At 35.1% G+C, this 27,689-nt stretch overlaps 1 protein-coding gene across 2 annotated transcripts in view; it reads right to left on the reverse strand.

The window, feature by feature from the left end:
• Positions 1-4,778: 4,778 nt before the first annotated feature.
• PRKACB (protein kinase cAMP-activated catalytic subunit beta) overlaps positions 4,779-27,689 on the reverse strand; it is a 116,876-nt gene continuing 93,965 nt past the window's right edge. For both annotated transcript variants that reach the window (XM_047794245.1, XM_047794244.1), the window contains exons 8-10: positions 26,586-26,708; positions 13,151-13,315; positions 4,779-6,955 (exon numbers count right to left, since the gene is read on the reverse strand). In XM_047794245.1, the coding sequence (XP_047650201.1) occupies positions 6,830-6,955; positions 13,151-13,315; positions 26,586-26,708 (414 nt within the window). In that variant the 3' untranslated portion in view covers positions 4,779-6,829. The remainder of the gene's footprint in view (positions 6,956-13,150; positions 13,316-26,585; positions 26,709-27,689) is intronic.

Raw genomic sequence — 27,689 nt, forward strand, 5'->3', positions numbered from 1 at the left:
TATTTCCACAGAGGAGATTTAATTGAAGGAATTGGTTACATGGATAATGGGAGACTAGAGCGTCAAACAGAACAAAAAAAGCAGTGGTCATGTTATTACTGAGAAGTTTATAAAAAGCAACCAAAAATAAAGACAAATATTAAGATGGTGAAGTTATCCAAAGATGCACAACAGCAGGGAGCCCTATCAGCCCTAGACTGGAAGGAAAAGGAGGCAGGGGTCACAGGGCTTAGGAACCAGGGCTGCCTGGTGAACATGGAACCATGACAGTGAGCAGAGTTGGAACAATGAAGACTCAGGAAATGGTACAGAATCACAGAGGGTGATGGGGAGCGAAACACTCTTGATTATACTTGTTTGACATCCTCTAGCCTTTTACCATCACTTCCCTCTGGCCAGACCTATCTAGGTGCCAGAGGGCTAAGGTGCCTAGGAACTAGGTCCCCCCTTTACAGTGAAATAATTGTTTGCTGAGTTACATAATTCTAGGTAAAATAATCATTCAGAACTTTGAAGACTTTACTTGCCTATTTTTCTGTTTCTTCCTTTCAGGAATTTCAGACAATTATTATCTCTCTTGAAGCTAACTTCTCATATTTTAACAACATTTCTCTCATATTTTTCTGTCTTCATCTTTGAATGTGAATTCTGAGACTTCCTTGACTATATTTTCCAGATCACTGACCTTCTAACCATATCTACTCTAAAATTTATTTTCTCTCCATAATTCTTAAAATCATCTTTACTAAGATGTACTCATTTTAAAGTTTGTTGAATTTTGACCAATGCATACAACCAAAATTCATTTTAGATGCATTCATGTTGTTGCTTGTATCAGTACCTAGCTTCTTTTCACTGGAGTTCATTCAATTATCATTGGTTCATTGATTCCATTTTCAATGGAATATCCATACATTGGTCTTCCATTGCGTGGATATACCACTATGTTGATCCACTTGTTTGGGACTGCTATAGAGTTGCTGTGAATATTCATGTCTTTGTGTGGACATATGTTTTCATTTTCTTGGGTAAATACAGAGGCAGAAAGACTAGTCATGACATAAGAATATTAACTTTATAGTGAACGGCCAAACTGCTTTCCAAAGTGGTCATACCATTTTCATGATTGACATTTCCTCTTGCTCTATACCCTCACCACTTAGTATTCTTAGTGTTTATAGTCATTCTATATTTTGTTGATGTGTTGTGATATCTACTTGTGGTTTTAATTTTCAGCTTGCTGAAGAATAGTGATGTTGAGTATCCTTCAAGGTAGAACTGATATTGCTACTCAATTAGGTATTCAATGTACTTGAATATTCATTGCATGCTAAGCCCTATGCTTCAGGAAAATCTCAGTTTAAGCTTTTGCTCTTTTTGAACTGTGAAAGGTTATCTGTATTCCCATCTTTCATATAATCGTATTTTCCACCTAAAATGATATTAAATGTGGTAAATAATGTCTCCCTCACACTCCCTGTGCCCCAAAGATGGCCATGTCTAAATCCCTGGAACCTGTGAATGTGTCAGGCTATATGGCAAAGAATTAAGGTTGATCATCAGCTGATCTTAAAATGAGGACTGTATCCTGGATTAGCTAGGTGGGCTCAATCACAAGGGTCTTTGAAAATGCAAGAGAGAGGCAGAAAAGGATGTCAGAGGGATGTAGTGTAAAGATTCGGCCCAGTTTTGCTGACTTTGAAGATGGAGGAATGAAGTCACAAGTCAGGAAATTGAGCATCCTCTAGAAGGTGGAAAAGGCAAGGAAACAAATTCTCCCCTACAGCCTCTAGAAAGGAGAGTAGGCCCGCTGATGCTTTGACTTTAACCAGTGAGACTCATTTCAGGAGTCAGAATTTCAGAGCTGTAAGATAATAAGGTTGCATCATTTAAACCACTAATTTTGTGGTACTTTGTCACAGTGGCCATAGAAAACCAACACATTAAGGTAAACATTTGCTGTGAGCATCACTATCCCCTCAACAATCAGACAACGGACCAGCAGGGGTTCCCTTACCAGTCCCTTATCCCCATTCATGCCTTCCTTTAGGCCACTTTGTTAACATCACCATCAGGAGACGGGCAGAGACTGAGTCTGGTGTGTTCAGTTTTTTTGTTTGTGTTTTTTTTTGGTTTTGTTTTAATTTTATTGGAGTATAGTTGACTGACAATGTTGTATTAGTTTCAGGTGCACAGCAAAGTAACTCAGTTATACACACACACACACACAGCATGTTCACTTTTATGCTGTATTATAAAGAGGATGGCCTGATGCCAAGGGCAAGTCTGACCAGGAGTTAGGAGTGTTTTCAGTTCCTGTGCTTTCCCTCCTCTTGTTAGCTGTTTCCTGCTAGTGCTCCAGGAAAGGAAACAGGCAGCAGATGTCTATGACCATACTTTTTTTTGGAGGTGGGGGTGGCTTATGGTAAATTACTTCAGTATTAGCCAAGTATGTAGCACTTGAAGATGAATGCCAGACTTTCACCATGGGAGTACACTTGGTGGGTGTACTGTTTGTTAGGGCTGCCATTACAAAGTACCACAAGCTGGGTGGCTAAAACAACAGAGGTTTTGTTTTCTCAGAGTTTTGGAGGCTAGAAGTCCAAGGTCAAGGTATCAGTAGGGCTGGTTTCTTTTGAGGCCTTTTTCCTTGGCTGGCAGATGGCTGTGTTCCTCTTATGTTCTCACATGGTCACCCCTTATTTGGTGAGTTTTCTGTGTCCTAATCTCCTCTAATCAAGACACAGGTCTTATTGGATTAAGGCCCATCTATATGACCTAATTTTACCTTAATTATTTCTTTAAAGGCCCTACCTTCAAATACAGTCAAATGCTGAGGTAGTGGGGTTAGACCTTCAACACAGGAATTTTAGTGGGACGCAACAGCCCTTATTAGAGGGTACAAAGGTTATTAAATAAGGCATATAGAAAGTGTTCAGGAAAGCGAAAATCAAAGTATTTACTTCACATCCAATATATGTGTGTCAGAGAAAAGTTAAATTAATTTAAAATGATAGTTCTATAGTAATGATATGCCCAGATTTTGATAATTTGTTACCTAAAGAAAGGAGGAAACTATAATTTATATTATCTTAACAGTGGTAAGATGAAGCAATCTTATCATTACTTATAAAAACATTAAAATTGTTATAAAATGCATCAATATTTACAAATGTGTGCAGTGATGATCACAGAAATAAAAAATAAAAAAAAAACAATTACCTAAAAATGTATTTCTTGAGGTAAAGGATAAGTATAGAAACACACAATAATCAACTTGGCTAAAACCGTAAAAGGTTATAGCTCAAAAGCACTTCTGAAGAAAAAAGTATAAATTCATGTTCATTATCACAATATAAGTACGAGGGCTCTTGCATTGTCAATCCTTTAAATATAAATATTTTCAGTATTTTAATAGTAATTTAGACTAGAAGCATGAGGAAAAGGTAGGAACACTTTAAAAACTATGGAATAAATCTAGAGGTTTCTCAGTAAATACCCAGGCAGACTAGACTGGTGGACATTTAACCTCCTATTGCTCTGTTCTTACCCAAACACACTAAAAACTAGGAATCCGTAAGCATCCATAGTATGCACAGAAAATAAATCAGGAAACAAGGGTACTAAATTGATCTAAGACTCAATAAATTCTTTTATCCTTTGAAGATACTTTAATTTTGCAGTTACTGATTAATTAAAAAACACAGTTGTTTTCAGCATTTCCTAGCTACAGAGGTGCATAGGAAATTCCATTCTAAACAAAGGAGTAATTAATGAAATAACAACACCTTAACACTTTACATTGATAGGCTACAATTTACAAGGTGCTTTCACATACAGTATTTCATTTGATTCTTCAACAAGCAGAAGAAACAGTAGGAAAGAGAAAAATGATTTTTTTTTTAGGCTTACAATGAGTATTTTCAGGCCAATGGGCAGTCACTACAAGAACATATCAAAACAAGACAGCAATGCCCACAAGCCACAATATCTTTTTTGGTAGGTTGACAGTTTGATATCAATTGGATATTTCGCATCAGTGAAAGAGGAAGGAATCAGAACAAACACAAGGTTCTCATGATGTTCAGAGAACTGTAAGAACACTGTAAGAGTAAGGAGAAGAAAGACATTCTAAAGTATCCCCTTACTGAGACTTACTTCAAAGCATGTTATCCCTTCAGAACGTCAAATAAAAAGATCTCATCACAACCTGTCAAAGTTAGAAGGGACCTTAGAAACTGCCTAATGGAACTTTCTATTTAACAGGTAAGAGTACTGAGGCCAAGGTCATGCTGATAGTGACAGAGGCCTGACATTCAGCTGCCTTGACTTTCAGCCTAGAGCTCCTTCCTCTACATGCTGTCTCCTTATTATTTACTAAGTGAAAATGTGATTTCTTTTGTTTCAAAAAATGTAATCTGAGATTAAATACTGATTCATTCCACTTATTTCTTTTTCAAGTTTTTACCTTATTTTTAGCTAAACTGTGGCTGAAACTGGGACTTTTATATAATTCGAAGATATTCTAATTCAGTGTACATCAGTGGTCAGAAATAGACTCCCCTGATGTATTTGAAGGCTTGCTGATGCCCTTTGTGTGGAGAGTTAAACGCAATGGGTAAATAGCCATCAAAACCAATGTATGCCCAGGGGTCATCTACCTAGGTAGATTCTACAGCAAATTGTGCTGGGCGGTTGTAATTTCATAAATCTTTTTTTTTTTAGAATTCATAGAAATCCTTTTAGTTTTGCTGAAAACTAAAAATGTAATCATCAAATTGTCACCCCCATGATTTATTAAAATTTTTATGTGATAATTTTACAATAATATACAACAAAGGTACCATAGCATCTATAGCATACATACAGAATACATGATCAGCATGTTCTTGGGTCTAAATGAAATACAAAAGAACTAATTAAAATATTTTACACAAATGATGTTTTAGATTTATTAACATGATATATTTTTGTTACATAAAAACTTGCTACAGCAAAGTATTTCATATTTTTCTTGCACATTTTAAATATAGGTGGACTGACAAATCAGTATCAGCTTCTAAGTGACATGACCGTGCATAAACACTTGACAACCAAAAGATGTACAGACTGATGCAGGGAACAGCTCAGACAGGTTTTTTCAGTGTCTTCAAAGGCTTTACAAGGGTGCAGTATGGATGAAAAGGAGTAGTCAGTGACCTACCTGCACCGGTAATGAAGCATATAGAGTGCTTATATACATTAAAATCCATTTGATTAAACACAACTCATATGCATGTTAGTTGATCATAAAAAAATGAACACAGTTTATTTTCAGCTATTTTGGTGTGTTGTTTTAAGATAGGTCACTGACGCACAGAGATAAAACTAGACAGGAGATGTAAAGGCGGAGAAAAAATATTTAAAAAACCGAGTTAAGCCATGTTTTCTCAACAAACGGTGAACAAAATGTGCAAAAGTGCTTGAAATTTCCACATGACAGCAATATTGTTAAGCCAGTTGGCAAAAAAGTATATATAAAAAACTAAACCCAACACTAAAATTGTATCTGCATGATCACAATTCTGTTTACTGAAAGAAGATAGAAATTCTGACATATCCAAAATTACCACACCTCAAAATTAAAATACAATTGTGGCAGCTTTATAAACTTTGCTCCCTTTCCTCACTGATGAGGCATAGGATGAAAGCCGAAGTTGCAACAGTGCCTCTATTTCAGGCTGACAAGTATAGTACACCAGCATAATCACCTGGCAACAACTTTTGTTCTTGACTCTGACAAGACAAAGCAAAGCAAAACACACAAAAAACCTCTCTATTTAAACAAAAGTGCCTCTATGTTGTTTACAATAATCAAGCCATTTGTTTGACTTAGCAAAGTGTCCACCTTCTTTTTTTTTTAGTTCATTCCTCTTCTTGTAAAAAGTTACTATGAGGACTGTTTGAGAAACTTACAAATCTGTCACTTTCATTAGTCATATTCTAATAAAATACTGGCTAAAACCCTTATGGAAAGTTAAGGTTTAGAAATCCTTAGAATTCTTCTCTGATAACCTACATAAATGCTGGTACCAAATGAGAGAATCTGGGTGACGATGATCCATATCAGTAGCCTTTCCTGCAAATGAGACCCATCTGTCACCCTGCACAGGCTGGTCACCGAGTTACTCCAGGGAGGATGACAGAAAAGGCGATAAAGGGAAACAAAGTCTCTGATCTGCAGGAATCCAAATTGCTGGGTCCAGCTAGTCTGTATTAGTGAGTTCTAAGAAAGTTTGTTTTATTTGTATAAATATCCTTGGTGAAAAGACATTCTATCTTTAAAAACTGTCAAGAGTTTTGGCAAAACTGAGTATGAGCTACTCAAGTAAAAATAATTATTAGAAAGTATATCCTCAAGCAACTGACCAGCAAAAATACTGGTAAGAACTACCAAAGGAACACTTATCCTTCCCTTCCAATATCACAGAGGCATAACACTGCCCGTCTGCAAGACCTACAAAATAAAATGAAGCACTATTTGCAGAAAAACTAGTGAAAATGAAAAAGGAAGAAATGGACATAGGAGGAGAGGAGAAAGACAAATCAAAGAGAAGCAGGAGAGTGTCTAGGTCTGTGTTAACGGCACAGACAATGCTTGCTTAGCAGTGCCTTGTTACATAGGTGGATGCAGAGTGCACACACGGATGACGGCAATAAAGACCTCACTCAGTCGCTGGAATGAAGGAACTAGGTAACTGCTTCGACAAGGACGGTCTCAGCTCTACCTTATCTCTTAGCAGAGTGCAAAGACTGAGTGCGAGCTCTGATGTCATCTTCTTGCTCATCTCTAAAATTCGCAAAACTCTTTTCCACATTTTTCTGTTATAGAGACACGGATATCTTCTTCTTCATAGTCATCAAAGTTGCTGGTATCTCCAGAGCCTCTGAACTTTGGTATGAACGGAGCTTCGACCTGTAATGGAGACAGAGAGAAACATAAGTGTAATATTGTGATTTATAGTAAGAAATATATATTTGGTCTTTGTGCCTGTTTTTGGCACAAAGCTCCTAAAAACCCTTGGGATTCGTAAGAACTGAGAGTGGTAAAGGTATCTTTTGTTATGTTTAATGAGGTGTCTTTAGCAAAGTCCCAAACAGCCCTGTGATTAGAGGGTTGGACTTTTCCTCCCATCCCCTGACCTTCTGGGAAGGGAGAGGGGCTGGACTTTGAGTTCAGTTACCGACAGACGATGATTAAATCACTCATGCTTATGCAGAGAAGCCTCCATAAAACTCAAAAAGGAAAAGGTTCTGGTGTCAGAGAGAGACCTTGGTCAACAGTTGTGGGGAGAGTGGCATGCCTGGAGAAAGAAGAAAGCTCTGAGTGCCTTCCCACATACCTTGCCCTTTCCATCTCTTCCAACTGGCGATTCCTGAGTTATACCCCTTTATAATTAACTGGTAACTAGCAAGTAATGTTTCTCAGTTGTGTAAGCTACTGCAGCATATTAACTCTCAGGGATTTGTGGGACTCTTGAGGTTAATCAGAAGCACAAAGTGGACTTGCAATTGGTATCTCCAAACAGACAGTGTCAGAAGTGAGTTAACTGCTTGGTGGTATGAAAAAAGTGGAAAAACAAATACCTGAGAATTTCTAAACACTAAGGAAAATAAATTGACTATTATTACACAGTGGCAATTTTTAAATGCCTTTATGTCCCTAAATGATAACAGCATTAAAAGAAGAAGCAAACTGTAGGTTTGTCATTGATCTCAATATTTTCATTCAATGAATGGTACAGACCAACATAATATTTAACTGCTGGCATCAAAATGCAGGCACTTAAGATTACAGAACTCCAGTTTTTCTTTTATCAGCTCCTTATTTCTAAAGTCTATTTCTCTATCCCTTTTCCCTTAATTCCTTCTTCCTGAGGTTACAGATAACTCAGACTTATTTTTAATCTTCTTTCCTTTTGAATTCCCCAGTTTATTTTGTTTAAAATATCTGGCTATCCAACATTTCTGGGGAATTAGAGAAAAAACTTTTAGAATTACAAAATTGATAAATTCTGAATATTTTTCTCCTTTGATCCTAAAAACAAAATGTCTTTCCATTATTTAAACTGTGATCTTGGAGTTCCTGTTGTGGCTCAGCAGTAATAAACCCGACTAGTATCCATGAGGTCGTGGCCTTGCTCAGTAGGTTAACAGATCTGGTGTTGCTGTGAGCTGTGGTGTAGGTCGCAGACACGGCTTGGATCCTGTGTTGCTGTGGCTGTGCTGTGTAGGCTGGCAACTACAGCTCCCATTCGACCCCTAGCCTGGGAACTTCTATATGCCACATGTGAGTCCCTAAAAAGACAAAAAAAAGAAAAAAAAAGCATAAAATATGGTCTTTATAATGTGGTGTACTGAATATACTTGAGGAAAAGATTTTAAAAGCTGAAAAAAAAATACAATTTACACAGCATCTATAATGTTTATAAACAACTATATGCACACTGTTTTATTTCTTCCTCAACAGAACACTGTGAAAGAGAGAGGGCAGGTGGTCTTATTTGCATTTTACAGATCATAAAACAGAAAGTTGATGAAATTTGTGTGACTAAGTGGCTAAATAAAACAGGTTTCAAATTCATAATTCTCCAAGTCCAGTCCAGAGCTGTTCCTAATGTCATACCAAAGTTTTTTCATTTGTATGACTTTTAGTAAAACACATTTGAATATATATCACCATATAGTTATTTATAACTTATTTACACACCTAATTAAACTATTAAAAGATAGACACAGACAAGACATCTAAAAAGAATGAAGTAAAAAAAAAAGTAGGAAAAGAAAGTCTAGTATCTTATTGTTTGCCAGCTGGCTGTCTTATGCACCCTGCTTCGGGGCCAGCAGTTCTGTACCATGCAGCAGAAAGAGCTACGCAGTTTCCTCATGTCTAACCAGGCAGAAATTTAGGATTATACCTATTCAGACAATCATTTCTAGAGAATGACTGCACAGTTTGAATTGTCCAGGCCATTTTCTCCCATTTCTTGTCTTGCTGCCAGATGCCTCTGGCTATTTTGCTGTTCATGAGCAGTTGGTCAGAGAATTAAAAAAAAAAAGACTATGAAAACTATTCAAATTTACTATCATTTTTGTACTTCTGCACATTCTATAATTGAGATGATATTAAAACAAATGGCTACATTAAAGTACTAAATTATTTCTATTTATAAATTATCCAGGGATCTCCAAGTCCTTTCTATTGATCATCAAGATCTGCTATTGGTCAATTTGCCCAACACATATAACTTGCTTGTTATAGTGTGCTTCTTTTTGGCAGATAAGCTGTTTACTACCTGAGATAAATCAAGCCCGTTGGAAAGCACATGAATGCTAAGTAAGCAGTAGCAGTTCAGTTCTACCCATTTTGAGAATAATGATATGGATATATTAGCAAATGTTAGCTAAGTAACAGTAGAAATTTTTACTTCTGACTATAAATCTAAAAATATTCAAAATACATCATAAATCTTTAAAATACTAATAAAAAGAACACACCTCAAGAAAATCTAATCGATCCATCTAAATATAATAACAATAATATGATAAAGATAATACAAATGGTGATAATTACAAAGGGAGATAAACAATTTTATAGGAAAATGTGTCTAAAATTGACTCAAGAGGCAAAAATTTGATGAGACCAAGAACCACAGAAGCATTAGTTAAAATTTCCAAGGTATAAATAGAAGATAATTCCTATGTTCCTTAAATTTACCTAAGAATAAGAAACATGGAAAATTTCCAAACTTATTTTATGAATCCACATAATCAACTCCAAAAAAAAAAAAAAAACTACAGGGCAACAAAACTTATGACTATGCATGTAAAAATTCTAAATAAAATTTTAGCAAACTGACTTAAGGCAGGTATTAAAATAATAATACCCTATGATTAAATAATGTTCACTTCAGGAATGTTGGATATCTCACCAATATAACTCCTTATACTAATATGTCAAAGAAGAAAAAAATACAGTATACTAGTAATCAAGTATATTTCCTTAATCTGATAAAGGATACTTATCCAAGTAAATAGCTAATTTCATATTAGGTAGTAAAGCAGGAAAGGCATTCACACTCAAAAGAGGAACAGGACAAGACAGCTCAACAGGCCCACTGTTTTAAAATATTATTCTAGACATTTAGCATATATAGTAAAACAAAATGGAAATAAAAGATACAAATACTGAAGAAGAGGTAAATGACACCTCTGCCCACTATGATTATCTGTCAATATAATCCAAGGGAATCACTGAAAAACCCATGGAAATCAATAACAGAATTTACTTAGCAAAATGGCCAATTATAAACACAGACATTTTTTTAATTACTCTTATGATGGGAAAGAAACATATTCACAATAGCAATCAAAACATGAATTTAAGGAATAACTTTGAGAAAGAAATTGGGCATGTATGAGAGTGGGGATCTCTTAAACTTTACTGAATGACAGAAAATATCTGAATAATTGCAGAAATATAACATGTTCATTGCGGAGAATTCTCAAAATTTTGGTTCTCTTCTGTAGTATACTGTATACTGTAATCCCGATTAAGATCCTCAAATACAACGTAAATATTTGGAAAGACAAAACAGGAGTTATTGTACAACAGGTAGAGTTTCAGTTTTGCAAGATGAAAAAAATTCTAGAGATGGATGGTAGTGATGGTTGTGCAATAGTATGAATGTATTTACCACCACCAACTGTGCATTTACATTTGGTTAAGCTATTAGATTTTACATTATGTGTACTTTACTACAATAAAACTGGAGAAAACTGAATTATGTATTTTTCATAAATATTTATAAGGATTCCACACATTAAATATATGTTTTAAAATGAAATAAAAAACACATTATAAAGCTATATAAAATGGTGTGGCACACAGCACAAGAACAGGCAAAAAGAGCTCATAAAAATGAAGTTCAGAAACAAGATTGAAGTATATGATAATTCAGTATTGGGAAGGGTGGAGTTTCAAATAAAGGGCCAGATAAGTGTTCAAAATACACTGAGAGGATAATTTGATAATTATTAAACAAGAACAACAAAAACAAGTTAGATCAAAAAGCACTAAGAGAAAATGTAGATTAGATAAGTCACCCAATAGAATTTTGTAGTAGGTGGTAATTGTGATGTAATGGTCTGAAGCTGAGGGGGCAGTGCAGGGTTGGAGGAAATAGATCTTAGGTGGTCACTGAAGTCATGGGAATGGACTGTAGTGTGAAGAGCACAGAAAAAAAGTAAATATGTCAAATGTCAACAGAGGTGCTGTTGGGATGATGGGATTATGATGATTTCAAATCTATTTACTTAACAAATTACCTGATTCTAAGTATTTGAAACACATCTCCACCAGAAAGAAAACCAGAGCCTAGACCAATCTATTTAATATTTCTCTTCAAACTCTTCTTCATTTTGCATTCTCCACCTTAACCCATATTTTAAAGATGAGAAATCTGGTGGTTAAATAATTTGCCTGCAATTTCAACTGCTAATGCTTGGCTGATCTGGGATTCAGACCAAGAGTTCATGCTCTTTCTTTGCTGCCTTCTGAGGCAGAGTCTTCCTACTCCCAAAATGCTCAAAGCATAAAAGTTAGGCAGATAATAGGAATCTATGAATATCTTATGAAACAATGTAATGTTCAGTGTTTGAGAGCTTCATTTTTAATAACCATGTTAAAAGATTTTTAAAGCGGTAATATGATCCTGGAATTGGGAAGCTGAAAAAGCCAGAATCAAATACAGGCATTATTTAGCAGCTGTATGATTGTTTAAAGTAGTTAACCTTTCTGAGCCAAATTTCTTATCAGTAAAATGGGGAAAATGATACCATCTATCTCACAGGATTACTTCAAAGATTAAAATGAGAGGTTATAGAATGGCTTTTATTAATTACAAAGTACTACACTGGTGCTGGGAAATTTAGAAAAAATATGAAAATATGAAATTATTTATTTACTAGATCTAACATCTACTTTAAATTGCTTTGGTTCTTGTTCTTGACTATCTAACATATCCATCCAGTTGAGATAACGATGCTAACAGCCATGTTTCATGAATTTAATGGTTAGAGAGTTTTGAGACACTCTTTGAGATGCAAAAGCCTATACTGCACTCACATTGTTTTGGTCTTGCTCTATTTTCTATTTGCTGGATTTAAAAATCATTTTAATGTTTTTAAAAAAATCTTTATAAAAATATAAATTAGAAAAAATGTGCTGTTAATAATTAGAGCATTTACATTTTTTTCCCCTAAGGAAATTCACTCATGTGGCTGCACGGCATTATTAAATGTGGCAAATTTCCAAAACATTAAGTTTTGGTTTATGAAAAAAAGAAAGAAATATACTCAAGATGAAAACACTTTATTCATACAAATTACTTTTAATTGGGCATTTAAGATGCAAAAGGAGAGATAAAAGTATTTCAGCATAGCAAAATCTTTTCTTAAATGTCTCAATTTATTACAAAGGTGAAGTAATACTGACCAAAAATATCTAATGAATCCAGCAACTAAAAGTCATTAAATCTGTGCCAATTCTAGGTAGGAGAATATATTTGTTTACATATGATCCTACTAATGTGACTTCACATCAGTTTTGAAGTGCAAACCCTTAGGATATTGTCTAATATGTAATTACCACGGTATTATGAAGAGTAAGAGGCATGGGTAGGAAAAATTCAACAATGAAAACTTTTCCAATTGATGGTCAAAACACAATATATACTTTCCCTTCTATCAACGAGAAAACTCATTTTTAAGTTGTAGGCTATAAAGGTTCTTTAAATCCTGTATAAGATTAATTCAAAAGGTATAAAACTAAAACTGGAGTTCCTACTCTGGCACAATGGGTTAAGAATTCAACTGCAGCACAGGTGCAGATTTGATCCATGGCAATGGGTTAAAGGATCCAGTGTTGCTGCAGCCGTAGTGCAGGTCACAAATGTGGCTCAGACTCAATCCTTGGCCCAGTAACTTACCATATGCTGTGGATGCAGCCATTAAAAAAAAAATTAAAACCATATTAGGTTGAACATACCACTACTATATAATTTAAGCAGCAAATTTTGAAAGCTTTTAATTAAGGAAAGGAAAGGCTCACCTTCCTCTGGTAAATAGCAATCCAATCTGTTGTGGCAAACCACTTGTGAGTTTTTATATCACTCACACCATTCTTTAGATTCCCAAACCGCTTCGTCAAATCCACCTGCAGTAGGTTCCTTAGAAGGTCCTTGAGATCCGAGCTGAAATGCGATGGGAATCGGACCTGCAGAACAGATCATATGGTAAACACACATTCTTAGACTCAAGATATTTTGTTTTGACTTCAGAAAGGTTTTATTTATTTATTTTTAATGGAGAGGGCATATAAACAAAAATATGTAGTGATGACCTTCAAATACTTTTAACGACATACTTCAGTCTCCATAGACGTCTTTAAAAAAGATAATTATTTGAGTGAATGAACTGAAACCGTCTTCTTGGAACCTTATTTTGGTCATGAACCCTCTTTAAGAACATGGACTTGTCTCCAGAAAAATGTGCATAAGTACAGAACTTTTCTAGCAATAGCAGAAGGTTTACACATCTTCAAGAGAGACCCCCCCCCCTTGGACCCCACATTATAAAACTTTGTCTTAGAGACATACAAATTTAAACTTGTAATTCAAATAGAAATAGCAGCATATAAAAGAGATCAGTATGCAGTTTTGAAAAATGATCAAAAAGGAAGTCTAAAAATGATGACTAAAAACCCACACTGAATTTCCTAGCATAGGAAACCACGTTTATTCGTGAGTGACTTTTAAGCATAATTCTATTTGCAGTAGCACAAAAATGACTTAGATTGATTTAAAAGCATTGCCAACCTTTTAAATTGTGAAGACCTTACAAACAGTTGACTGGCCCCAGTCTTAAAAACAAAACCCCAAATAACTGAAGATATTCATTTATCTATATGTGTGTGAGCACATGCACTTTCATTTAATCCCATTTTCCTATCGTGGACAACTAGGCCCCATTTCGGGTTCCTACCTTCCCTAAAGACAAACACTATTCTCTAGAGTAACTTCAAACTGACCACAGGTCTCTGAAGAAATGCTTTAAAGGGTTAACACATCCGTTTCTGAACTTGTTGCATTCTTTCTTTGGTTCTGTACAAGTGCCACCATCACCTTATAACTTGCACTGTGCATACTACATTATCTCAGGTGATCTTTACAACACATTATCCATTTAACTATTTGTGCATGTCTTTCTTGCTTAACCTGTGAGCTTCTGGAGGGAAGGCACTGCCATTTTGGGGTTTTTATTCCCAGGATTTATTAGATCACTTCAAATAATGTGGTTCATCCATCCATCTGACAGTTATTTACAGAGCACCTACTATGTACTGGGCACTATTACAGGTGCTATATATATATCAGTGAATAAAAATAGACAGTTTCTGATATTTTGGTACTTACATCCTAGTGGGATATGACATAGTTGCTGAATATGGTATTAACTCTGTTCTAAAGCTGGAGAAAGATTCAGAAACATTACATACCTTATTGAGTCATATTATAAAGTGGCAGAGCTGAGGCTAGAAATCTAGTTTTATAATTCCTAGCCTCATGAATTTTGCTCATTATACTGTTTCCAAACATACAGAACTTCTTAATTTATATTCTGACTTAGAAAAAGTTCACATACTTGACATACATTCTCACGGGTCCCAAAGTAAAAGTTAAATCATTAACATGCAGGAGTTCCCATTGTGGCTCAGTGGTAATGAGCCTAACTAGTATCCATGAGGATGTGGGTTTGATCCCTGGCCTCACTCAGTGGGTAAAGGATCCAGTGTTGCCATGAACTGTGGTGTAGGTCACAGAAGTGGCTTGAATCCCACGTTTCTGTGGCATAGGCTGGGAGCTGCAGCTCTGATTTGACCCCTAGCCTAGGAACTTCCATATGCCCCATGGGTGTGGCCATAAAAAGCAAACAAACAAATAAACAACCCCCCCCCAAAACCAACAACAACAAAAAACAAAAAACCATTAGCATGCAAAGCTGGAAATCTATAGTAATGCCAGGTTCATAATCATAGTCTTCTGACTGCCACTCTCATGCTATTCTGTAAATAAATATTTCTCAAAGGGTCAGCCTAAGGACTGCTTTCATTGAAATCAACAGGGAAGCAGAGGATAAAGATGCAGATTCCTGGGGCTGAATTCAGATAATAATGGCATTGGGCCTGAAAATCTGAGCTTCTATCTGCAAGTGATTCATCTCAACATGAAAGCTTGAGAAGCACAATTTGCAACTCTGTGTACTACTTTATGCAGAAGTTTTATTTTTTCTGCTAGGGACACGCCAAAAAACAATTTTAGTGTAAGTAATAAATGAAAATCACCATCATGCCAGAGTAAAACAAACACTTGTGTTAAGCAACCAAAGACCATTTGAAGGTTGAAGCTAATGAATGACCAAGTTTGGGGGTTAACTCATATAAATTAGTAACTAAAAACCTCATTTTGCCAAGCCTGCATTATTATAGATTATGAGGTTTTATGTTCTTAGGAAAAAAAAAAAGTGAACTACCACCCTCTCTAGTTTTTGCTTTTGACACAATGGCTTATGAGAAATTAGGCACTGTGCTAAACAGTTTACATGCACTGGTTCATAAAATCCAAAACAACACCAACCTAAGTATGATCATTATCCCCATCTTAAAGGCTATGGAATTAAGACCTACAGAGATTAAGTAATCTGCCCAAGATTACAGAGCTAATAAGTGGTAGAGCTATCATTCCAAACCAGATATTCTGACTCTAGGGTGTATACTCTTAACTTCAGGAACCTTTAAAAAGACTGAAATTTTCACCTTAAAAATATTTGCTACACATTTCCTCATTTACCCTCCTTGGAATAAACACTAGAGAACATAGGGTATTCTAAGGCACACTATCTACTTGAAAAATACCATGATTTTTTATACAATGGTTATACTCATTGTTTAGAATTCAAAGAAATAACTTATTTGAAGCAGACTTATCTTCATTTAGAATAGAGTCTGCATTAACTGCTCAATATAATGTGTCAGTTATTCTCCCCTTCACGATGTTCAGATTGGTAGTAAGGTGGTACATATAAATTATCCATGGCAGTGCATGGATAAAGATTATATGTGCATAAAGTAGTTCTTTATTTTGGAATGCAGAGAAAGTGATGGACTTGAATTAGTTAATGAGTGTGTTGATCTGTTTAATCCTCAGAACTATGATTCTCAAATGGTGAGTGGTGGTAGATGATTGTAATGGTAGCTATCAGAATCATCTGGGAATGTTTTCAAATTCTAGACATGTTCTCCTCACCTCCACATCTTCCCCTGAGATCATCATAGGTCACCCACAACCTCATAGTAAGCCATGTTAATGATGGAAATCTGTCATATTCTTAAAGAAGAAATAATGAGAATCACTGTGAAAGTATTTTTTTCCTGCTGAGTAGCATTGAGAACTATGTCTAGATACTCATGTTGCAACAGAACAAAGGGTGGGGAAAAAAAATGTAATTGTAATGTATACATGTAAGGATAACTTGATCCCCTTGCTGTACAGTGGGAAAATAAAAGCAAACAAACAAACAACCAAAAAAAAAAAAAAACAAAAATCACATGTAAGCAAGCACTTAGAAACAGTTGCTGTGCTCTAACTAGGAGCAGCCATCAAAAGCAATAGTTAAAGCTACAAAACCATTTAGCATTTATTTTCTCAGGACAAAGAAGGTTATATATAAAATGTAATGAATAGTGATTTATATTTCCTAATAAATAAACTAATTTTTCCACCACAAAAAAAGAAAGTATTTTTTTCTATGACTGTTCTGAAATATAATCAGAACTGCAGTTTCTTTACTGACTGAACTTTCCAAAGAGCTGTGATGATTTATTAACTGAGCAAAAACCAGAAAATAACTTAAACAAAATTACATTTTAAGTGCAAGACCTTTATAGTATGCTAACCTGAAAATACCAAAGACTTACATAATGTGAAAAATTAACTTTTCCTTCAAAACTCTATCAAGTTTTGATACTGTATTGTTCCTATCACTATTATCAATTATTGCTTCTGTAGATGTAAAAAGTAAAATCAGAATTCTAGCATACTGCAGCTAAAACACTAAGCTCTAGAGGGAACTTAATTTAGTCTAAACCTTCATTTTAAATATAAGAACCTTTTTAAAAAATATATACATATGTCTTAAATATACATATATGTATATATGTATATGTATGTATGTATGTATGTATGTATGTGTGTGTGTGTGTGTGTATGGAACCTAAGCTCCAGTGAGACAACCACCTCAGTCGGCTTCATAGTTGGGAAAACAACTCAATTATCCAAACTCCTACATTTTTCTGCAGTCCATAATAGGGCGGAGAAAAAAAAAAAAAGTGAAAGAAGCTGTAAAAAGCTAGATGTGGAAAAGAGAAAAAGAAACCATCTAACTCCATTAAATCAGTAGATCTGAGTGATAAGGTTATTGGAAACAGGCATTATTTACCATGAAAGAGGTGTTTGGGCAATACATACTCCCTAGAGTGTTTATTGGTTCTTTTTTCCCCCTAATATTTCCTGTTTAGGATTCTTTTTCACCTTTAGAGACCTAGTTACTCCGAGTTTCCTAATGATGTATTCTTGAGAATAAATCTATTTCTACATTGAGTTACAGACACACACAACTAGCTTTCAACACATGTGTATTACAATCATCTGTAATAATTTAAAAAATACAGATGTTTGGAATACACAGAAGACCAACTGAATCAGTAGCTCTGAGAGTGGGCGTCTATTTCATGAAAGCAGAGCCCACATCTGATTTGCTTTATCTCTTCATGAAGGCAGAGACTACAAATGATTTGCTATATCCAGTGCTGGTCTGTCATATACTATGAGCTTAATAAATACTTAATGAATGCATGAATTTAAATTTAACAAACACCGGTTAAATACCATCTGTGTTCTAGACACTGATATGCTTAGGATATAATAGTAAACCAAAATGAGATGAAGATTCCTGACTCCGGTGTTTATATCCTATTAAGAAAGAATAAACAATAATTTAGCAACAAAAGTGACCCTTTTAAAATGCTGTCATCGCATTCCTCACAAAACTTTGCATTGTAAAGACTTTAATTTTTCACTCTTTAGAAAATGGGGAATCACTGTAAGGTTCTGAGAGGAATAACAGGATCTGATAATGTTTTTTAAAGCTCTACTCTAGTGACTCAGAAGAGAGTATCAGTGAGGTGGTAAGAAGTGGCTAAATTCCACATATGTTCTAAAGATAGAGCCAAAAACTTGTGCATCAACTATGGAGTGAGGCCTCCAGGGTGTTTTGGCTTGAGTAACCAAAAAGATGAGGTTGCCATCAACTGAAATGAGAAAGATAGTAGGAGGAACAGATGTGCTAAGGAAAACAAAAAGCTGTCAGTTTTACATTGAATCTGAGATATTTATTAGACATCTGAGTGGAGACATCAGGGAGGAAGTTGGATACAAAGGCCTGCAATTCATGAGTCATGTATGGACAGAAAAAACTAATTTGAGAATTGTCAGCTAGCATTAAAATTCCCAAGACTGAATAAGACCACCAATGGAGGAAGTGCAAAGAAAGGAAACAGGACCAAGCCAAAGAGATTTAAAAGGAAAGATCGGTAATTCAAGAATAAAAATAAGATAATCACTGAAGCCAAGTGGAGGAGAAATGAATGAACCACAGAACTAGATTCTATTTCTTATTTTGCCACAAACTCACTTTTGTCTTTGGGCATAAGGATAAGGAAGTTAAACTAAAAATGAACATTCCTGTCATCTCGAAAATTCTAAGCTATTTCTTTAGTAAAAAAAGTACCTGGGTTCCAATCCCAACTCCACTTACATAGATGCTCTATGCTTTAGGGCAAACTCTTTCACTTTTCTGAGTTTCACTTGCCTCATCTGTAAAATGATAAGAATACACTTCACTGGGCAGGTATGAAAAGAAATTAGGTAGCTTTTATGAAACTGCCTTGCATATTTGCTAGTATCTTGTACGTACTAATTCAATACATTTCATTTTTTCAATCTTTTCATTAGAATAGCATTTTAATGATCTGAAGTTGAATTTTTGAATCAAAGTAGGAATTAGGATGTCAGCATTATCTATCATTATGTTTCCAGACTACCCAAGGATACTGTGTGTTGGAAAAGTCACTGGAGAGCATAAGAATTTCTTCTTCTCTTCTTGTCTCATGTTGCACCTGTTAAATTTGTAAAACACACACTTTCTTTTTCTTAAGGTACTTAAATTTGATAGAGTAAGGAGAAAATTGGACAACTATAACCCTGTTTTATAAGGACAGAATATAAATATGGTTGATACCTTAAATAATTTTATCAAATTACATTATGTAATATGTTAAAACAACTCTGAAATTCACTCTGAACTGAGCAAACTCAATAGAATATTTGTTCTGTCTTCAGCACTAATTATAATATCTTGTACATTCTGGTATTAGGAGTAACCGCTACTTTCTAAAAACTTAAGAACTTATATCCCAAAAGCACACTAGTGCATGTTGTTATACTATCCATACCAGGTGATTTAAATTCATGAACTAGGAGGTCCTGTTGTGGCTTAGCACAAACGAATCTGACTAGCATCCATGATGATGCAGGCTCGATCCCTGGCCTCGCTCAGTGGGTTAAGGATCCGGCATTGCTGTGAGCTGTGGTGTAGGTCCAGACATGGCTTGGATCTTGCTTTGCTGTGGCGTAGGCCAGCGACTATAGCTCCAATTTGACCCCTAGCCTGGAAACTCCCATATGCCAAGGGTGTGGCCCAAAAAAAGCCAAAAAAAGAAAAAAAAAAAAGAAGACCCAACAAACAACTTTTCATACATTTGGTTTTTTTTTTTTTTTTTTTTTGCTTTTTAGGGTCACACCCATGGCATATAGAAGTTCCTAGGCTAGGGGTCAAACTGGGGAGCTATAGCTGCTGGCCTACACCACATCCACAGCAATGCCAGATCTGAGCTGCATCTATGACCTACACCACAGCTCACGGCAATGCCAGATCGCTGACCCACTGAGCGAGGCCAGGGATTGAAGCCGCATCCTCAGGGATACTAGTCGGATTCGTTTCCACTGCGCCACGATGGGAACTCTACATTTGGTTTTCTAATAGATATGGTACTAAGCTCCACACTATCTCTTAGGACCTGGGGAAACTAATCAACATGGATCCTACATATTGAAAGAAACATCTGCATCATTAAAAGCATAAATATTAGTACTGTGATTGTGGGCTCTGTGATCTGTTCTCTTACCTATGCAGAAACAGTGAGTAGATGATAATGATCAAGAGGTTTGCAGAAGGCATTACCCACCCCATCCTCATTCCATGCCTTGCAAAACAAGTTGCAACTATTTGCCCATAGGACCCCTAGAGTAAGGACTGTTACAATGCAGGTATTAAGAAGAATTTTAAATGTCCATAGCAAGGCATTAAAAAGTGGCCCTGAATATTACTCAAATGGTGTAACTGCTTTTCTATTTTATGAAAATAACAATTGAATAATTCTCTCTAACCACAGCCATAGCCAAATAGAAAATGGCATTTCAATTTCTCAAAAAGTATTAATAATGGTATCTTAAAAAAGTGTACTGGTGTATCTGCATATGTGTGTGTTATTTAGGAATATACAGAAGAGAGATAATATAGCAGGCCTGTGACTACTACCCTTAAGGAAGGCCTGCCTGCACATTTGGCTCTTGGCAGGTATCTGGAAACTTGAATGGTAACAATTCTAGACATTGAAAAGAAACTTCTCTAAATGACATGAGTTGCTCACTGAAGCTACCCTGTTGATATAAACAACATGGTTTTATGCTGAACATCTGCTTTTGTTCTGGGAGTCTTGGATTTTGGCATGTGCTAGGTAGAGGGTGCATATGTGATCTGAATAAAATCCTTGGGCACTGAGTCTTTACCATGTTTCCCTGGAAGACAACATTTCATCCATGTTAAATTTTTTTTTTGCTGGAGGAATAAAGTGTGTCCCTTGTGATTCCTTTGGGAGAGTACGTTTTCTTTTCTTTTTTTTTTTAAACCATTTTAAAAATTGAACTATAGTTAATTTACAATGTTGTGTTAGTTTAGGGTGTATAATGCAGAGTGATTTAGTCACATGTACTTGTATATATCTATCCTTTTTCAGATTTGTTTCCATTATAAGTTATTACAAGATATTAACTATAGTTCTCTGTGGTATACAGTAGGTTCTTGTTATTTATTTTATATGTAATAGTCTGTATACGTTAATCTCAAACTCCTAACTTATCTTTCCTTTCCCCTGCTATCCCCTTTGGTAACCATAAATTCGTTCTCTATGTCTGTGAGTCAATTTCTGTTTTGTAAGTAAGTTCATTTGTATCTTTTTTTTTAGATTCCACATATAATTGATACTATATGTTATCTTTCTCTGACTTCATATAATAATCTCTAGGTCCACCGATGTTGCTGCAAATGGCATTATTTCATTCCTTTTTATGGCTAAGTAATATTCCACTCCGCACACGTGCATGTGTGTACACACATACTGCATCTTCTTTATCCATTCACCTACTGATGGACATTTAGACTGCATTCATGTCTTTGCTGCTTTAAACAGTGCTGCCATGAACACTGCGGTGCATGTATCTTTTCAAGTTACAGTTTTCTCCAGATATATGTACAGGAGTGGGATTGCAGGATCATATGGTAACTCTGTTTTCAGTTTTTTAAGGTATCTCCATACTGCTCTCCACAGTGTCTGTGTCAATTTATATTCCCACCAACAGCGTGGGAGGGTTCCTTTTTCTCCACACCCTCTCCAGCATTTATTATTTTTAAACTTTTTAATGATGGCCATTAATGACTGGTATGATGTGATACTGTATTGTAGTTTTGATTTGAGGTATTCTTGAGAGCTTGTCCCAGTTTCCTCAGGACATTGCCCCCACGTTCCTTTCCCTTGCTGATTTTGCTCTATTCTTTTCTTGTAAGGTACATTACAATGAAGGTACCTGTCACAACGTAAGGCATTTGTTTCTTGAGTATCATTATATGTTGAATTTTTTGAGTCTTCCCAGTGAATCACCTAATCTGGGAATGGTTCTGGGGACTCTGGACATAGAATGTAATAGCTGCTAATCAACTACCCTTCATGTGAACGTGGACTGCCCTTCAGGAAGAAATTAACCAACTCTTTGATCAGTCTATACACATACATTTACAACTTCTTATTTTATATAGTGTCTCCTTGTACATTTTTGGTGCTCCTTAGAAATAGGAATGATATTTACTTCATATATAATGCAGCCAAGAATTTTTAAAATTATACAAATCAAAAATTCTAAGGTTTCAACACAGCTGTTACTTGCCTGTCACCTTATCTGCAAATATTATTTTTGAACACAAGGTTAACTTTGTATCTCCAAGAGTAATGCAGCCAGACAGAGTTGCTGAAAACCATAACTGATTCTTAGCATAGAGTATATGGTCCTAAAGTATGAAATTTAAAGACTATATACAGAAACTCGGCAAATGCATTGCTAGGATGAGGCATAGTTAATGCAGGAATTATAAGACTTTTCTGTCAACTATGCATTTCTAAACCTGAACCTTAATACTGCATGAATAATTTGACATTTAAACACCACCTCCTCTGTTTTTTAACGGCAAATATGTGTAGGAGAGACTCTAACAAGCTGACTGATCATCTTTCTGTGCATTTAAAAAATACTACAGTTAAAATATTGTAAATCGAGAAAGAATGTAACCATCTAGTGTTCAAATATACATGTTTAAGTGAATTAATCACTTCATAATACATTTAATTTTAACTTTGATAAGTTAATCTTTAAAACATGGTTTCAGAAAATATAATCAACATAAAATAGTGTTTCATAAAATAGCATGCTTTTTAAAAAATCAGAAAAACAATTCTGAATGAAAAGTATATTTTTAAATCTTATTTGGTATCATTAAAACCATTAAAATTTTAAATATAGATATAGGCTCCATTAGCCCAAAACTAGATTTTCAATGACTTGAATAATTAAAAAATTTAAAATCAAAATAGTCTTCAATTTGACTTTTAGCTCCTAACCAGAGAGACAATGAAACTTTGTAACATGGACGGAGATAACCTTCTAGTTTGGACTTGAGTGCTGAAACAGATGGCTTTATTGGGAAATGATGAATATGATTTTATGATTTTTAGGACCGCACCCACAGCACATGGAGGTTCCCAGGCTAGATGTCGAACCCAAGGTATAGCTGCCAGCCTATGCCACAGTACAGCCACAGCAATGTCAGATCTAAACCGCGTCTGCGACCTATACCACAGCTCACGGCAACAGCGGATCCTTAACCCACTGAAGTGAGGACAGGGATTGAACCTGCAATCTCATGGTTCCTAGTTAGATTCGTTTCCACTGAGCCACAGTGGGAACTGCGAATATAATTTTGTATTCACATAATACGGATCCTAGAAGTCACAATGATAATATTTTGCTTTCAAGAGTTCTACTGTAAAGCAATAAAGAGAACAAGGAATGAAAATAACTTTACTTCTAATACAGAGACAGAGATTTTTCATCTATAGTTAAAAACATCTTTAGTGAAAAACAATTGTTTAGTTCAAAATGATTTCTAAATAAATTAAAAAATATCAGATACTGTGATATGATAAAATTTTGTTGCTACTCTTCTAAGGTGGCTAGGATTTAAACAGTTATAATATTAGAATAGATGTAGGTTTAAATTTTAAGCATCCTAAATGGATCCTAAATGTTAAAGTTTGATATGAAATGAAAACTTATTCATAAACAGCTAAAAAAACTTTTATACAATATAAAACGACTGGCAAACAGAGGCCGGTTCATACAGATGATAATATATTAATTTTAACTACAGCAATTTTTCAAAGTAAATAAAATTTAATTATGATAGCATCCTTGTCAGAAAATTTGATTCCTCCTAAGAAGTTAAGTATAAATAAAAGTAATAGAGTAATGATTCAGGAACTTTGTAATTGCCTGTAATTAAATTATTCAGAACTATTACTATAATTTATACATTTTTAGTCTTTGTATTAGTAAAATGTGCTTCTCCCATTAAGTGATTTAAAAGTATTTCAGTTTTCTCATCATTCTTCATATGACCTCTGGTTCTTATTTTTTCAGGATTTTACGTAATTACTTCTCGAATTCCTAAAAAATAAATCACTTCCTTCTCTATTAATTTTTCTTGATTTTTTGTTTTGTTCATCTCAAAAGTTCTTTAACTGTGACCTTAATATTCTGCTGGGTGAAAACAATTACAAAGATAAGAAAACTGCAAGGGCAGTAATACTTAATTACCTAAATACTGCTAAATACTTCATTCTGTCTTTCTGTATTATCTTAGTGAAAATCTTTAAAAACCTAGCTTAGGTGTCTGTAAGAGGTATTTATTTTTTGCCTTTGACATGGTTGAAGTATATGTTCTTTAGTTTAGTCCCCTAGTTGTGAATACCATAAAATGCAGTAAAATATAACTGAAAACAGTGATCCCTGTAGACTGCATAAGCACTATGAGATATGGAAAAATAACATGCTGAGATGTAGATTCTAGGTAGCTGGACAGACTTATTCTATTGGTATCTTGCTCCTATAGCCCAGCCATGCAGCATCCATAATTTAAATTTAGGTCTTGGTAAAAAAGATAATTTACTACATTACGGATATTCAGGCTACCTTGCAAAGAGCTGAAACTATAAATTTCAAGTTCAAATGCTAAGGCTTAGCTTTCACACTAAATGCAGAGCATAAATCTGGTTGAGATACAAAGAAATAGATTTTTCCCCCTATCTCCTTTCTTTAGGTTGAGTAGGCTTACATCTTAGAAGGCTACAAAATACATAAATGTCAACTACATCACATCTTAGGGTAATGTCATGTCAATATTGATGTTATGTGATTCCCCCCCCCAAAAGACCCTCCCCCCAAAAAAAGACAAACTAATAGAGGGTACTACACGCAGGAATGGGACAAAGAAAAAATAAGGAAAATATCCCTTCCCATGAACTTTGTCATAAATGTATAGAAGGCCTTCCACACACTTTTGAAAGTCTACTGTTTCTCTCCTATGTGGTAAGCAGAATCAGGCTCATCTCTATTAAAACTGTAGCATTTTAAAAATGCATCTGAGGCATGAGTTAAGGCAAGAGTGAATGGTCAACTTTATTTTTAAAATTTTTACTTTTTAGTTTTTTTGCTATTTATTTATTTTTGCTTTTTAGGGCTGCACCCACAGCATATGGAAGTTCCCAGGCTAGGGGTGGAATCAGAGTTGCAGCTGCCAGCCTATGCCACAGACACAGAAATGCCAGATCCGAGCCATGTCTGTGACCTACACCACACAGCTCACAGCAACGCTGGATTCTTAACCTAGCCAGGGATTGAACCCGTGTCCTTAAGGATACTAGTTGGGTTTGTTACCACTGAGCCACAATGGAACTCTAAATGGTTAAATTTTTTTTTTTTGGCTTTGCTATTTCTTGGGCCGCTCCCGCGGCATATGGAGGTTCCCAGGCTAGGGGTCGAATCGGAGCTGTAGCCACTGGCCTACGCCAGAGCCACAGCAACGCGGCGGGATCCGAGCCGCGTCTGCAGCCTACACCACAGCTCACGGCAACGCCGGATCGTTAACCCACTGAGCAAGGGCAGGGACCGAACCCGCAACCTCATGGTTCCTAGTCAGATTCGTTAACCACTGCGCCACGACGGGAACTCCTAAATGGTTAATTTTAAACAACATATTCTTGGAAACAAAATTAGAGATTATAAATGCAAAAGAAGGAAGCTTCGTGGAGTAATTACAAAATGTAAAGTACTCTGACATAGTAAATCTACTCAAATTTAAGAAAATTAATGTTATTTCCATATTTACTAAAGATCGATTGCAATTATAATCACATTAAATGAACAACTGTTTACATCATTTCTATGAATTCCCATCTTAAAAAGGTTTATCTATTCTATATTTACTTCCAATTTCATGCTGTTTGACATAATTTAAACAATAAGTCTAAAAAAGCCAGGACATATAAAAACAGCCCCTAAAACCTCTCTACGTAGATTTCCACATGAAATAACTAACAATTTTTATTTGTTTGAAGAAATATGGAAGAGTTAGGGCTACGATTTTGTGTTTTATAAGGATAAAAATGCTAAAAGTGGAAATTGCTCTATTATTTTGCTAATATGTTTGTAAAACTGCCCTTTTTTACATAAGAGACTTCAATGATTCGGTATTTATGCTGTTATCTTCCATAAGTATTAGAAAAAAGGGCAGCAATTATGGGTATTTCTGTATTATTCCCAATTTAGGATAATATTCTGATGATATCAAATGGATTCAATGTACAAAGCTTAAAATGTATAGAAATAATGAATAATCAAGAAATAATAAATTGTATTACTTACTTTTCCAGAAACAATCTTTTCATAGATCTGAATGGGTTGGTCTGCAAAGAATGGGGGGTAGCCAGCTGCCATCTCATAGATTAATACTCCTAATGCCCACCAATCCACTGCCTTATTGTAGCCCTAAGGTAAACCAACACAAACGTCAGTTATTACTAAACTCACTCAGAAGAGAATGAATATCATAAATTATTTCAAAATAATCTTCAAACACATGAAATTTTAAAAATAGGTTCTGAGTAGTTATGCAGGATGAAATAAAAAACACAATGTATCAGGTCAGATTTGAATTAAACAAAGGGGAGAACTTCCAGATACTGAGATTAGATAGTAGGAAAATATTATTAAATTTTTTCCTAAAAATAATTAAGAATATTATAGACAATAAAATATGCCCTTTTAACTGGGATAGCAGTATTGTTCAACAATAGGAAGGGAGTGGGACCAAATTACCTCTTATAGCCCATTCTAGTTCCATAATCTTATGAATCAGGTTTTCTAGAAAATACTTAGAAAGGTCAAATGTTCTGAAATGAAAGAGTGGATGTACTTCATAATAAATAGTGGAATTAACTTCAAAATACTCTACATATTTGTAATTAGGAGGGTGAACATCCTGTGAAATGAATTCCATCCCCTTTACAGGACCTTATGGAAGCTAAACATTTAATGTGGAAGCGAACACATGTAAATATTTAAGTATACTTTATTGTTTTGTTTCTCATCTCTAAAAAGTATATAGGAAAGATGATTAATTCAGGGGGTTCTGTCAGGACTTTATCAAATAAAGGAAATAATATGTACAAAGAGAGTGCTGCAAATCAAGGGTGTATAATTCTAAGGCTATTCTTAACTGGATTTGTTTCTTTCATATTAAGCTTACTAACATTAAGATCTAGAAGTATTTATAAGAAAATAAATAAGAATAAGGTATTAACATATTTATATAAAGTTTGTTATCAACTACAATCAATGTCAACTGGCACAAAAGATTATGGAAAAAACCCAGCTTGATCATGGAAGGAAATGAGCTGAGTTCTTGCCAGATCTTTTGATCTGCCCTCAGATATATTCTTTAATTACCTTTACCACTCCCCATATTCC

The sequence above is a fragment of the Phacochoerus africanus genome, chromosome 8, assembly GCF_016906955.1.
Source record: "Phacochoerus africanus isolate WHEZ1 chromosome 8, ROS_Pafr_v1, whole genome shotgun sequence".
NCBI lineage: Eukaryota > Metazoa > Chordata > Mammalia > Artiodactyla > Suidae > Phacochoerus > Phacochoerus africanus.